General features: G+C 40.7%; 2 protein-coding genes across 3 annotated transcripts; both read left to right on the forward strand.

The window, feature by feature from the left end:
* The first annotated feature begins 226 nt into the window (after positions 1-226).
* On the forward strand, positions 227-5463 carry LOC106954467 (transmembrane protein 263). Its single transcript, XM_015043984.1, has 3 exons — positions 227-503; positions 3398-3485; positions 4527-5463. The coding sequence occupies exons 1-3, from the start codon at positions 495-497 to the stop codon at positions 4811-4813; spliced, it is 384 nt and encodes a 127-aa protein (XP_014899470.1). The 5' UTR covers positions 227-494; the 3' UTR covers positions 4814-5463.
* Positions 5464-6883: 1420 nt separating this feature from the next.
* Positions 6884-12984, forward strand: hgh1 (HGH1 homolog (S. cerevisiae)). Of its 2 annotated transcripts, none has more exons than XM_015043985.1 (10): positions 6884-7065; positions 8197-8322; positions 8920-9058; positions 9331-9468; positions 9612-9763; positions 9899-9999; positions 10094-10192; positions 11832-11923; positions 12009-12131; positions 12250-12984. In XM_015043985.1, the coding sequence occupies exons 2-10, from the start codon at positions 8213-8215 to the stop codon at positions 12412-12414; spliced, it is 1119 nt and encodes a 372-aa protein (XP_014899471.1). In that variant the 5' UTR covers positions 6884-7065; positions 8197-8212; the 3' UTR covers positions 12415-12984. The 2 variants fall into 2 exon arrangements, with proteins under 2 accessions (XP_014899471.1, XP_014899472.1); XM_015043986.1 differs by having other exon boundaries at positions 8213-8322.
* Positions 12985-13594: the final 610 nt, after the last annotated feature.

The raw sequence follows: 13594 nt of genomic DNA on the forward strand, positions 1-13594 counted from the left end.
CACATACTGTCATGAAAAAAAAACAAGCAGGCAACAACTGAAGCGCAAACATTTTTTTATTTTCATTCTATTTTTCAAGCTTTTTATGCTATTTTTGTAAGACCTTATTGAAGTATTGTCAAGTATAGTTTGCGTATCCATCCATTCGTCTGTCAGACCTTAGCTCGACTAAGTGAGGAGTTTTACTTTGGAGGTCTTCACCGGAAGTGCAGTGCGTTACTACCTGTACTTTGACAGCGGGATGTCTGCGTGTCCATGAGTGCGTGTGCTTGGTGAAGGCGCCACGTCGGCAGAAGCAGCAGCGAGAAGAGCAGCAGCAGCAGCAGCAGCAGCAGCGGGTCTGCAGAAACTCTGGAGAAGTTGGTTGTTTGGAGGATTGACGGACTGACGGACCGACAGCTGCAGGGTGCAGGTTCCCCCTCCAAAACCCAGACCGAGGCCCACTTCTCAATCTGCTGCTGGCTCAGGTGTTCCAGCCAGAAGCACTGGGAACAATGGTGAAGGTAAGGACGCACCAGTATCCCCATTAAAGCGCAGCTTGCTCCAAGTTTTTCCTCCGCGCTGCTGAGGTCCGGAGTGATGATGTGGATCAGGAACACAGTTAGAGCTTGTTTTCACATTTAAAAGCCCTGGAGCAGAAACTGCAGCTGGTCCAACTAACTGAAACACCAGGTTGTTGTTTTTTATTCTGACTGCCTGGATAGAAGATAAAAACCTGCAGCTGTGGGTCACAAGAAAAACAGACAGGAAGAAAATCTGCTTTCAGGATAAATCTCCTGAAAAAGCTCAGATTAGAGCATAATGATGAGATGTGAAGCTCAAAGCTTCATGTTGTTTCACTGAAATGTGAAGAAGTTAACATCATGGTGTCACATCTCCAACAAGATGGAGCATTCAGGCAACACGGCCAAAACTAGTCAAAAATATGTTGAAATTTTTACTAAATGTGATTAAAAACCAGCCAAACAGAACCTTCCAGAGTGAGAGTGAGCTGAAAACATGTTAGATAATTACATGTTTAAACACGACTCTGAGCTCCAACAGTGATCTCTGTGTCTGGTTCAGTTTTCCTTCCCATCGAAGGAATGATCAGACACCAGGAGGCCGCAGCCTTTCCCAACCCTCCCGAGACTTTTTCCCAAGGTTCAGAGTTTCATAACAAACCAGTTCGCTGTCTGGTTTGCATTTAGGGCGAAGAAAACAGTTCAGCAGCAAGCTAAACAGCCAGAAGGCTGGGCTTGGTTTGGTTTGGTTAGGAGACCAGGGGAAAGCTGGGCTGGTGGACCCAACCTGGTTCATGTTAGGAAAAGTTGAACCACAACATCACAAACCTGCAGTTTGACCTCTGTTAGAAGCAGGTAAAGCTATCTGATGCAGTTTTTCATATCAATCTATCGATCATTATTAATTAGTTTTTGTTTCAAGTATCTGAAATACTGGTGGCATGACCTTTTCTGTTTTATCCAAAATTTTCACTGTGCATCATAATTTTTTTTATCCTTATTATTTTAAGTAGTTTTTAGGCACAGTAGCAAAACTGCTGTTGTGCAAGTTACCTAGCAGGTTGTTGCTAGGTAACCAAAGAGTGAATGAGTTAGTTGATGCTACTCATCTTTTGAACTGTCAAAATAATGTAACGTTTTAATTTATTATTCTCTTTTTACCAAAAATTGGATAACAAAAAGTCTTCAGTCTTTGGTCTCAACTAGTCCTTATTTTGAAGGACAGTTTTGTTTACTGAGACTTAATAATTCACTTTATTTGTTGTTTCTGTTGTTTTGTTTATTTATTTTGGATATTTAAAATGTCTTCTAGTTGCAGTGTTAAATGTTCATTAGAAGTTAAAGTATATTGATCTATCAGAATGTTTCCTTGCATTATTATTGTGCCGTCATCATTATATCACGTGAAAATGGTCTGTAAACAACAATATTATTGTTTATCACAATAACTTCTGGAGCAATGTATCGTCCAGTAACATTTGTTATCGTGACAGGCCTGCCAACACAGCTTAGATAGCCTTCAGAGGTTGAGAAGCTAAAGCCTGTCCTCTGCCTACATCTCCCAGAATGCTGTGCGGTTCTGGATCAGATTATCTACTGATAATCACACTGAACATATCCAGTCCACTTGGTTCGGTACCAGACGACTCAGCTCCGTTTACCTCCTGAACTCATGCAGAATGTTTACATGAGGAACCAAAGTGTTCACTGCAACATTCTGTAGGGAAACTTTCGAAAGTGACACCAGACACAGCCAGAGAAGTGTCCCAGCTGTGCCTAAGCTGCGGACAGGAAGATGGACCGAACCAGAACTCTGTTACAGCATAAGGTCCAAAGCTGCTCTGCTCTGAACTGAATGATCCAAAACAATGTAAACATCTCTGGTTCTGGAGCAAAATCAGCTGAAGTCCAAATCCAGTGTTCAATCGGTCCAAAACGCTGCACAGCTGATCAGATCCTACTGGAGCTGCAGTGGCAATGATTGAAGTAATTAATTATTAATCAGATTAAAATATTCAGATTTTTCATTTAATCACTTAAGCTTATTTTTTACAGTATTATAAACATATTAAAAAATGCAAACAATTCAATTCCTTGTTTAAATAAAACATTTTCAGCATTCCTTCAGTGAACCTTTTTTCCATTTATAGCTGAAGATGTATCTGCAGCTAAACAATTCTTCTGACATCAACATGTGATTATTTATTGATTAATAATTGAATAGAAAAATGTGATTAATAAGAGACTTTTACAAAATATGATGTTAAAACTGCCAATAGAGAAGTTCTGGTTAGAACAGATTTACAGGCAAAGAAGGTTTTTAATCTTTAAATGCAAAATATTTGTTCTATTTTACAGTTTTTGTTTTATTACTATGCTGAGTGTGTTGTTCCGTCAGCAAATGAAAGAGTCTGTAGTCTAAAACGATTAATCAGTTACTAAATTATTCAAAAATTATTTAAAATAATCAATTAATTGTTTCAGCACTAGATGCTACTGCACACTGGTTCTGTTCTGATAAATCCCTCTGAATTAAGAAATTCGGTGGGATTTCTGAATTCCTCTGAATTTCCCTACAGCTCCTTTTATCCTGCATTCAAGCACATCTGGTAAACCGGATCATATTAAAACAACACCAAAGTTATTTTAAGCCTTTTTTTAATCCTCAAATGTTTTTCTTTTAATAAAGTATTCCTAAACAGCATTGACAACTTTATTTTTATCTTTGTCCGTCCATCCAGCAGCTCAAGTTCCTTGTTTAAATTTATGTGTTTTAGTCTTTATAATAAAAACCAGGAGTGGAGTACGTAGTTTTAATGTTCCCAGCTGGTATAATTAGTACTTAGACTCCATCTTGTTGTAATTCCTGGTGACTCTTCAGGGTTTTTCCCCAGGACGTGAACAGCGTGAACGTGGAGCCGCAGCCCGGGACCAGCCTGGCCTCGGACGAAGCTGAGCCCGCCGACAGCCAGTCCCCAGAGGGTAAGCGCCGAGCCGAGGGATGTGTCTAATCGCTGGTACATCAGATCACTGGTGCAATATAGGCTCGGATGTTGCTGCTGCTACTCCAGAACCAGTTGTTTTGTCAGCAGGATCAGTGTCTGTGTCCAGCTGCAGCTGTCTGTGTCGCAGCACCCTGTGCACCAGTTCAGACCCCTTTTGGTCAAACATGGCGACCTAGCCTCCTGAGGATCTCCAAAGTGACTTGAAATGACTCTAGTGCTTCTCCATGACGCAATCAAATCAAGTCTGAGATGTTTGAACATAGTTGTCATATGACATCATACTTCCAGGAACTTTGATAGGCAGTTGCTGTGGAGTTGCTACAACAACAATAAACAAGAACCAGCTTAGAACTTGCTCTCGCCTTTTTTCTATCTAACTTATAATCAATATAAGGACATTACAACTACTGCTCAGTCACAAGTTTTGAGAACTCCACCCACCTTTGTATAAAATTAAGATGAATATCAGTGATACTTACTGCAATACTTATTGGTGAACTAGCATGTGACGGACATGTAGCCTATGTGGATGTTGCTGCATGTACGTATTCTGCCAGTCACCAGAACTTATTCACACGAAGAGTTTGTACGTCCTTTACAAATCCGTTCAAACATTGATTGTATGTGTCCATGGATTTCAAGCTGCAAAATTCCTCCAGATGGTGGACTATCTGTTCACCAAGTAGCAAACTATGTCATAGAATGAGATCGGAGGCAGCTTGTCCACATCATCTGGCATATTTTCCTTCTTTGTCTTCATATGGGTCCATCCCGACAGCAGCCATTTTGTTCATTTATCTTTCTCTTGCACATTGGTCAAGAGTGGCCATATATTTTCCTTTTGTTGGTCTCTAACCCATGGTTCATCAGTGCTTTGATGCTTACCGAGATGGCATGGATCACTTCCGGTTCAAACTTATGGCAACTATGTATTATAATCAAGTAGAATTTAAAGTTCTTCCTTCAGATTGATATGAAAGTTGCAATAAATCCAAACTCTGTTTGATCTGCATTCCAGACCCCGGTAAAGATCACGCCGTCGCTCCGCCCGGCATGGTGTGGCGGGTCACCGGCGGCCTCTTCAACGTCACCAAGGGCGTAGTCGGTGCCGCGGTGGGCGGAGTCGCCTGGGTGGGTGGGAAGAGCCTGGAGATCACCAAGTCGGCGGTGACCACAGTGCCGTCGATGGGGGTGGGGCTGGTGAAGGGCGGCGTCTCCGCCGTGGCCGGCGGCGTCTCTAGCGTGGGCTCTACAGTAGCCAACAAAGTGCCGTTCACCGCCAAGAGGAAGGACAAGGCAGAGTGAGGAGGCGGTGATGATGATGATGACTGACGGATTGCCATGCCTGAGCCAACCGAGAAAGGCTGATCTCGACCAATCAGATGCCACCGTGCCTTCCCCTGAACGCCTCATCACAACAACTCCAGACTGTAAAATAAAGACTGTGCAGCTCTACTTCACCGACCTAAATGTGTTCTGCCCCATGTTGGTGACGACACCCTGATAAACCCCTCTACCAGTTTACGGACCAGTCTGAGGCCACGCCCTCTTTCTGCTCTCCAACCACAGACGTCTGCTGAAACCTTTCTGTCTTCAGATGCTGATTTTTGTGCTTTCTGTCTGTTTTGAAGTATTATTGCAACCTGTCTGTCAGTTAAGTGTGTGTTGAGGGGTCAGACTGTTTCTTCTGAGGAGCCCCTCCTTCGCTCTGCATGCAGGAACATCTCTGAAATATCTGAAGAGTGACGACTCTCTGCAGCCTCTTTATGGTGAAACTTGTTGTAAAGAGGCTGACGTTACTCAGAAAAGGTGAACTGTTCCTTTAATCAGATGTTTACTCTGCTGCAGGAATCAATCATTAGCATTTCAATGCAGATGTTGTCGAGGATATGAAAGATGTTTATGTATTTTTTTTTCAGTATATCAATAAAATAGTTTAGAAGGTTAAAAATAAACAGGACTTTTTCTCAGTTTCTACCTAATATCCAAAATTTACTTTTTGCATCTTTTTGTCCTTCCATTTTCTGGTAGCAGTCCAAGCGCTAAAGCAACAATGTCCAACTTTTTTATGGAAGTAAGTTTATGTTTTCTGGTGTCTGGAAAACAAGCAGTTTCAAAAACCTCCCGATTATCAAGTCACAAGGACGGTGCCTTGTTACCTAGCAACTCAAGTGGAGCTTGTCAGTTTGTTTTATGTGATGTTCAATGGCTGCTGGAGAAGAGCAGTGTTTGGTTATTGACTCGGTTCAGAAAGCGCTGCTGCTGCCTTGCTGATGGGTCAGGACTCTCCACTTCTGGGTCAAAGATGGACCATTGTACTATTGCATGTCTGTTTGCAATGGGGCTGGACAATCAATAACAAAATATATTGTGGTAGACACATGATCAATATAAATGGATCATGCATCTGACAGCATATTCACTGAACTTCAACCCAGAACCACACAGCATTCTGGGAGATGTAGGCAGAGGAAAGACTTTAGCTGCTCAACCTGTCAAGGTAAGCCAAGCAAAGTTGGTGGCATCCACTAACTCATTCACTCTACGGCTCCCTAGCAACTAACTCACTCTTTGGTTTCCTAGCAACAGGATTTTTAGTATCTTGCACAGCAGCAATTTGAGATTTTGCCAGTGTGCCTTGTATCTGCTTAAAAAAACATGGAGTGAAAATTGTGGATGAAATAGGAAAGATCACGCCACCAGTAATAAAAATCACTAATTATTGATAAAGACTGGTATGAAATGCTTATTTTCTGGTAAGTTTTTCATTCAACATCCAGCCCTGGTGTGCAGTCATTTTCACGTGCAGTAGTAAACAATGATTTGGGGGCGTGGTCAGCAGCAGCTTATTTGCATAAAAGTGACGGAAATCCTAAAACAGCTCAATCTGAAAGGAACTAAAAACGGACATAACTGAGCTGAGAATGATTCTGTGCAGCAAAACATAACAAACATGTTTTGCACAGCTGATAGACCTATCCTAATTTGTGTAATGGGAAGCATCATTGGTCCCCTTTTAAGGTGGATTTGTTCAGAGAAACAGTTTTCAATCGGAGGCTGAAAAATGGCAGATTTAGGAACCATCACACACAGTCTGGTGTTTGCTGTGGTAAATCTTTAACTTTTTACATAAAAAGTTAGATTTATTTTCTGAAAATTAGATCAAAATGTGCCTAGAAGTCGCAGGACTCACAGTGTGAACACGAGATGACGGTAGAGGTCTAATTGATAATCTAATAAAAACAGCAGAGGGAACACGGGAGAGACTCAAATCATGTCTTTTTTTTTTTTTTAATCCGAAATAATCTAGTGAGTTTATTATTGTTTTCCTGCCAATTTCTTGTTCATCCTCCAGTCCAGATGGTGGCAGCATGCAGCTCATAGTTAGTCTGCCATTCGTCATATAACGCCAGAAGAAGACGATCCCGGAAGTGACGCGTTGTTTCATGCTGCCTCGTCCACATGCGGTTTCTTCTACATGATATTTAATTCTGGAAGAGTTTCTGTAAAGAACCGTCGAGGCAGGAGGACAGGAGGAATCCTGCTGCGAGTTCAAGGTGAATTTTATTGAAACATTTAAGATTATCTGCATGTCTCAAGCTTTATCAACAAAAACGTGATCAAATATGATCAACTGTGTGACAATCAGCTGTTCCCTCAGACCAAACATCACCTGATGAAGCGGTTATTATAGCAGATTTTGACAAATTATTCTATTACAGAGCTGTGTGTGAATTAAACATGAATCGAATATCAGAATACTTTATTTATTTCCTTTGTATTTACCCACAGCGGTTCTACAGACAGGCGACTCCAGTAAGAGTAGGAGTGCTTAGCTTCACTCAAGAAAAATCAAGTAAAAATCTTTTTTTATTCGAAAGGATTTTCAAACCTGTATCATAAGATATAATTTCCACGTTTAAGTTTTGATTTAATAGGAATTGGTCTTTTAACAGCAGATAAATCAAGCTACAGTAATAAACTATTTTAATCCTGGCTATATTTTTATTAAAAAGTGCTATTTTTTAGAAAGTTACCTCCATTTTTAATGCAGGTGAAACAAATTAATTTCAGGACTTGTTAAAACCCCAATCTTTTTACCAATATAACAATAAATTCCTTTGTTTTCCTGCCAAGTTTTCTTGTAATGATTTCTGTATTTTTACACTGTATTGTTTTGTATTTTTATAGATTGTCTTTCACTTATTTTTTTATCTGGTTAAATTTCTCTGTTGTACTGTGAGTTGTTGTATTGTTCTGCATCTTTAAGCTATATAGAAGAGGAAAAAATCTGACTTAATAATTTAAAATTAGATATCTCATATTTTTAAAGACAAAACTGAAAATAAATCATGCTAATAAATATCATAATAAAATAGATTTGGGAAGAAGAAAAACTTCAACAACAGGCTGATTTAGAGCTTTGAGAAAATAACATCCAAGCAACAAAGCAGGTGAAGAAACAAGAGGTCTCACTCCAACATAAACTGTGGGTCTGTCTTTCAGGTGCATTTTTTGTTAAAATGTCTTTGCTCTTCATTCAGTGAAGTTACTCTCTGAGTTGCAGTAGTTAATAGTAATTTACTAAGTACTAAAAGTAGTTTGACTTTTATGAGTGAAATGACTCTTAAAGTGGGTATTTTTTGAAGCTATGGAGGGCTGACTGTGGTTTCGTCTCTGTCCATCAGACGGTTTGCTGAGAAGATGCTGAGTGATGCTGAGGCTGCAGAGCTGCTGGCCTTCCTGACGCCCAGCACCCGGCCGGATGTGAAGGGGAAGGCCACGGAGTACATCCTGGGGCTGTCTGGAAGCAGGTGGGACGCTGACCTCTGAGCGCCTGGGTCAGCTGGCGGGACCCCGGGTTATAATGACTTTGGGCTTTTCATTAATCAATCAATCAATCAGATTTTATTTGCATAGCACAATTCAGCAGCAAGGCCTTTCAAGGAGCTTTACATAATTAAAAAACAAAATAAAAACATCATGTGACATTGAATAAACAGTAAGAAAGAGAAAGAGATTCTGGAAAGTTTACTTTTATTTTTGTTTTTATTAGTTATTAGTTTTTATTAGTGATTGTTTTAGTTTTTTTATGCTTGGTAAAATTTTTGGTGCAGAATTAAAAAAGCTCAAAGGATTGTGATTATGTCTACATTGATTGGATGATGAATGGCTGGCAGGATAGTTTTATAAATGCACAATATATTTCCAGTTAGTTATAGTTTTTCCCCCTAAATTGCCATTTTTATTTACTTTAATTAACAAAAAAGTTTTCTATTTTGTTAGTTTTAGTTAACTGTCATAACCTTTGTGGGGTGCTAACCTTTGTGGGGTGCTGACCTCTGTAGGGGTCAGGGGTCACCATAGATTGATTCAGGAGCATCAATGCCAGCGCTGTTTGTTTCTTTCAGAGATGGCTGCCGGTTCCTGCGCTCTAAACCTGACCTCTTAGCAGCTCTGTTTGCGCTGACCTCTGACCCCTCTGTTGCCATAGTGAAGGACTGCTACCACATCCTGATCAACCTGTCAGCTGATGAGACTCTGCACCAGGTGAGCAGCAGGTGAAGGACAAAACGAAGCTGAAGTTGGCTAATAATAATGTAGTGATGAGATTAATTTAACTAATAATAATAATATTTCAGATTAATTTATGGGACAGAGTTGGATCCTAATAAACACAGTTAGTGTTAATTTGCTACATTAAATAAGTAGTAGACTCAACCATGAAGATTAAATAATATTCAGGATATTTAATGGTGGGAGACTTGAACCTGCTCTGACCTCTGACCTCTGACTGCCTGCTGGTCTCTGTGTTTCCTCAGGTTCTGGTCTGTGAGGTTCAGGTTCTTCCGGTTCTGTTGAAGAACCTCCAGGATCCAGAGTTTCTGTTCTCTGATCAGATCTGCACCATCCTGTCCAACCTGAGCCGCCATGATAAGACCTGCAGGACCGTCTTCCAGGTACGCCAGGCCAGTCCCCGCTGGTCGTTTCTCAGGGTTCAGCTGCAGAAACATCAGGCAGACATCGGGCTTCTCTCACCTGTCAGGTGGATGAAGTTCCTCCTCACCTGTCGGGTTGAAGCCTCTGCTGGTTGCTCTCTCAGGTCCTGCAGGAGCAGCTCGGTCTGGCCCAGCTGGTGGAAATCTTCTGCAATGAAAGCTTCAACAGAAAGGCCAAGCTGCACTACCTGGGCCCCCTGCTGTCCAACCTGACCCAGCTTCCCGAGGCCAGGAGCCTCTTGATGGACCGGGACAGGTGAGTTTCAGAGCTAGAAGTCGAGTTTCTACCTGAATAGAGTCTGTCTGTCTCTTTGTGGACCAGAGAACATTTGCCTCTCATCTGGATATTTATTTTTTAGATGCTAAAACTGTCGGATCTTTTCTGCTCCAGGTGTGTGATCCAGCGTTTGCTGCCGTTCACTCAGTACGAGGCGTCGGTGGTGAGGAGGGGCGGCGTCATCGGCACGCTGAGGAACTGCTGCTTCGACCACGGTGAGAAACTCCCAACGCCGTCCGGAGTAACTCTGAAGGATGAACCAGAACCAGAACCCGATCTGCTCTGACATCCTTCTGCTGTGATCAACAGCTCATCATGCGTGGCTGCTGAGCGACGCCGTGGACGTGCTGCCGTTCCTGCTTCTGCCTCTGGCCGGCCCGGAGGAGCTCACTGAGGAGGAGAACGAAGGCAGGTCCAAAAAAAAACACCTTAAAATTATTAGGATTTCATCGAAAAGATGATTTATTTCAGTTGTTCGGTTTAAAAAGTGAAATTTGACTCTCAGCTGATGAGAATCCAACAGTCATTTCCCAGGAAATTAGAAAATGATTTTATTTTCAAGTTATTTGGAAGAATACATCAAACAAAAGCCGTGTTTCCGTTAATGAAGAGAGGGAATTATTTACAAACTCCTGATTTGATTCTGATTTTTTTTGGACATTTGTAGCAAATAAGAATCTTAATTTTTATGTGAATCTAAAGGCTAATCCTCATTTGGATGCTAACCTTTAAAACCACATCAGACTAATTAAATAAATCCCAATAGGCCTATCACAATGGCAAATTTAGCATGACGATAAATTGTGCCAGTAATTATTTCTATTAATAATATTGTTGTTTTGAGGCCATTTTCTTTTTTTTTTTTTGAACTTTTTATTTTCAATAACTGTTTTACATCAACATATACAGAGAATACAAACTCAAGTAATGAAGGTACATAATAGTGATAATACAAACTAAATTTGAAAAGTACACGAACAAGACAAAAACAAAAAAAAAAAAAGATAAATAGAGGTGTCAAGGTTACATTATGAATTTAGTTATAGGTCTCCATCTTGTTTCAAAGGTCTCCATCTTAAGTTGTAATCTTGATGTTGTTTTTTCCATTATATAGACTTTTTTAATCCTATCTCGCCACTGTGCAATATTGGGAGGTTGTGGCCTTAACCAAGCAGAAGTTATACACTTTTATCCATTTTCAAGCAATATATCAGTAACGGTATAATAATGCAGGAACACATTCTCACAGATTAATAAACTTTAAATTCTGCTGAACATTTAACAGTGGAACTGGAAGACATTTTAAATATCCAAAATAAATAAACAAAACAGCAGAAACAGAAAATAAAATTACTTCTCAAGTCTGTGAAAACAAAACCGTCCTTCAAAACAATGATTTAGTTGAGACCAAATCACCAGACTGAACACTTAAGTCGTCCTGGTTTTGGTAGAAAGATAGAAAAGAGAAGAACGATAAAACATCCAATTTATTAGTTTCAGTTTAATCGTTATTGCAACAGGCCTACTGCTGGATCAACTGTCCTTTACAGTCCCTACATAACGCTGCTTTTTCCTGTTGCTTTCAGACTTTTTCCTTCCACTCAACATTCCAATAACAGCCAGCTTCTCTAGCAGTGATCTTTGGGTTCTGTAACATTTCTGTTTAACATCTGTTCAAATGTTCTGAAAAAGTTTGAGGTTTTTTTTATAATTTTTTATTGGCCAAAGTTAATTAAATTAACTGACATAAAGCATGTTCTCATTGATATTTTTAATTTATTGACGAATGCACTTTTGTTCTGTTTCAGTGTTTCTCCTCTTCCAGTTATTAAACTGGTGAATTCATGTCTGTCTGAGTGTTTAGCTTTTCCAGTCCAGACCAGGGTTCAGGAACTTTTGACCCTGATTAGGTTTATAGCCAAAACTAAACGCATTTTGCTGAAACTGGTGAAAAATCAAAATGACTTGCCGCCATTAAATTAAACGCTCAGGAAATGCATCATTAGAATAATCTGGACAGATTATAATCCTTAGTTTTGTTGCTCAGGTCTGCCTGTGGACCTGCAGTATCTGCCGGAGGACAAGCAGCGAGAAGCGGACCCCGACATCAGAAAGATGTTGCTGGAAACCCTGCTACTGGTACCGTATACACACACACACACACACACACACACACACAGATCTGGTTTCATTCAGATTTCCTGACGGTCCGCTCCACCCCCAGCTGACGGCGACTAAAGCCGGCCGCCTGACGCTCCGACAGAAGAACGTTTATCCCATTGTGAGGGAGCTCCACCGCTGGGAGAAGGACGTCCACGTCGGCGCCGCCTGCGAGAAACTGGTCCAGGTAAGAAACTCGGACCTGCTGGGGTCTGAGCAGCCGCTAGTCTGTAGGAGCTGCTGGTCCGGAGCGGCTGCTGGTCTGGAGGATCCTCTAGTCCAGTCTTACGTCTCTGTCCTTCCAGGTGCTGATCGGAGACGAGCCGCAGCTCGGCATGGAGAACCTGATGGAGGTGGACATCCCTGAGGATGTGGAGGACAAGCTGAGGGAGGCGGATGCCAAGGAGCAGCAGGAGCTGCAGGAGGAGGAGGAGAGAAGAAGGAGAGAGGAAGAGGAGCAGGAGAAGTGAAACAAAAGACTGATCTGGTCTTCATTTCCTCCTGTTTCCGTCATCAGCAGCTCGTCACTGAGCTCTGGCTGCTGGTTCTGGTTCCAGTCCAGCTACCGACGTCTCTGTGTCCATCTAGAGACGGAGGTACAACCTGACCTTTGACATTCAGACAAATATAATCATCATTATTTTTCTCGTTCTGAAGGCGGCTGCAGTGTTCAGCAGCTCTGGGGTCATGTGGGGTCAGCTGGCAGGTCGCTGGGGGAGGAGAGACTCGACCTTTGTTCATCTGAACTGTTTTTAGACACCAGCAGAATGAACGATTCAGGGCCGGTCACAGTGTTACAGATTTCAGTTATCATTTTTTTTCTGCATGGTCGTTCATGCTACTAATTAAATGTGACCTCAGACTTCTGTGTTTCTGACCCCAAAGCGACGCGCCTGCTCAGACGTCACCCAGCGGCGCTCCGTAAACCCAGCTACTGTTGAAATAAAATCACACTGTTGTAAATTCCTGGTTAAATATTTTGCCCTGAGCTGGTGCTGGACAATAAATCAATAACAATATATATCGCAATAGACTTGTAATCAATAGCTGGAGTACCTAATATTTTTGCTACATAATTTGAAGTTTACAGAAAAAATGTATCAGATTTAGATGTAAAATCAGTCTTTTTCAGGCATTTATTAATGTAGTCTTTCCACAGAAGAAAACACAGATCCAAAGTTAGATGTTATTTTTATTTTTCTGATTGCCAAAAGTTCATACTCCTGCAATTCCTCACATTACAAGAAAAAAGTTTATTGTGTTTTATTAACATTAAATACAGCAGCTCATTTAACAGTACAGCATCATTATGAAGGAGAACAGAAGTTAAAATTTGATTTGAAAAGGTTTTGTTTGGTTTCTGTTTATTCAGTTTTATTTTAACAAAGCTATAAATAAATTTAGGTGAAAATGATATAAATGAAGTGAAACTCATCAAAAAAAATATTTTGTCCACCAGTTTAGATTGAAGTTATAAACTTTAGGAATCTAAATGTATCATAAAAAAATATTAAAAACATTTTTAAAAACTTACACATTATATTTATAATATAGTTTGTCTAATCGTTCAGACAGTTTGTAGCTTTTGAATCTTATTTCCGCTCATTTTAACTGTGACCCATCTGGTTCTGCAGTCAGCTGCATTTTCAA

Source organism: Poecilia latipinna, unplaced genomic scaffold, assembly GCF_001443285.1.
Source record: "Poecilia latipinna isolate Pla-1442-1.1 unplaced genomic scaffold, P_latipinna-1.0 Scaffold659, whole genome shotgun sequence".
Classification (NCBI taxonomy): domain Eukaryota; kingdom Metazoa; phylum Chordata; class Actinopteri; order Cyprinodontiformes; family Poeciliidae; genus Poecilia; species Poecilia latipinna.

What these genes read in the sequence shown, in the direction of transcription:
- LOC106954467 (XM_015043984.1), top strand. An exon ending in CGACAGCCAGTCCCCAGAGG is followed by an intron (nt 3,486 to 4,526) that starts GTAAGCGCCGAG and finishes TCTGCATTCCAG; the next exon opens with ACCCCGGTAAAGATCACGCC.
- hgh1 (XM_015043985.1), top strand. Translation starts at nt 8,213, where the DNA reads ATGCTGAGTGATGCTGAGGCTGCAGAGCTGCTGGCCTTCCTGACGCCC. An exon ending in CTGGGGCTGTCTGGAAGCAG is followed by an intron (nt 8,323 to 8,919) that starts GTGGGACGCTGA and finishes TGTTTCTTTCAG; the next exon opens with AGATGGCTGCCGGTTCCTGC. An exon ending in CCTGCAGGACCGTCTTCCAG is followed by an intron (nt 9,469 to 9,611) that starts GTACGCCAGGCC and finishes TTGCTCTCTCAG; the next exon opens with GTCCTGCAGGAGCAGCTCGG.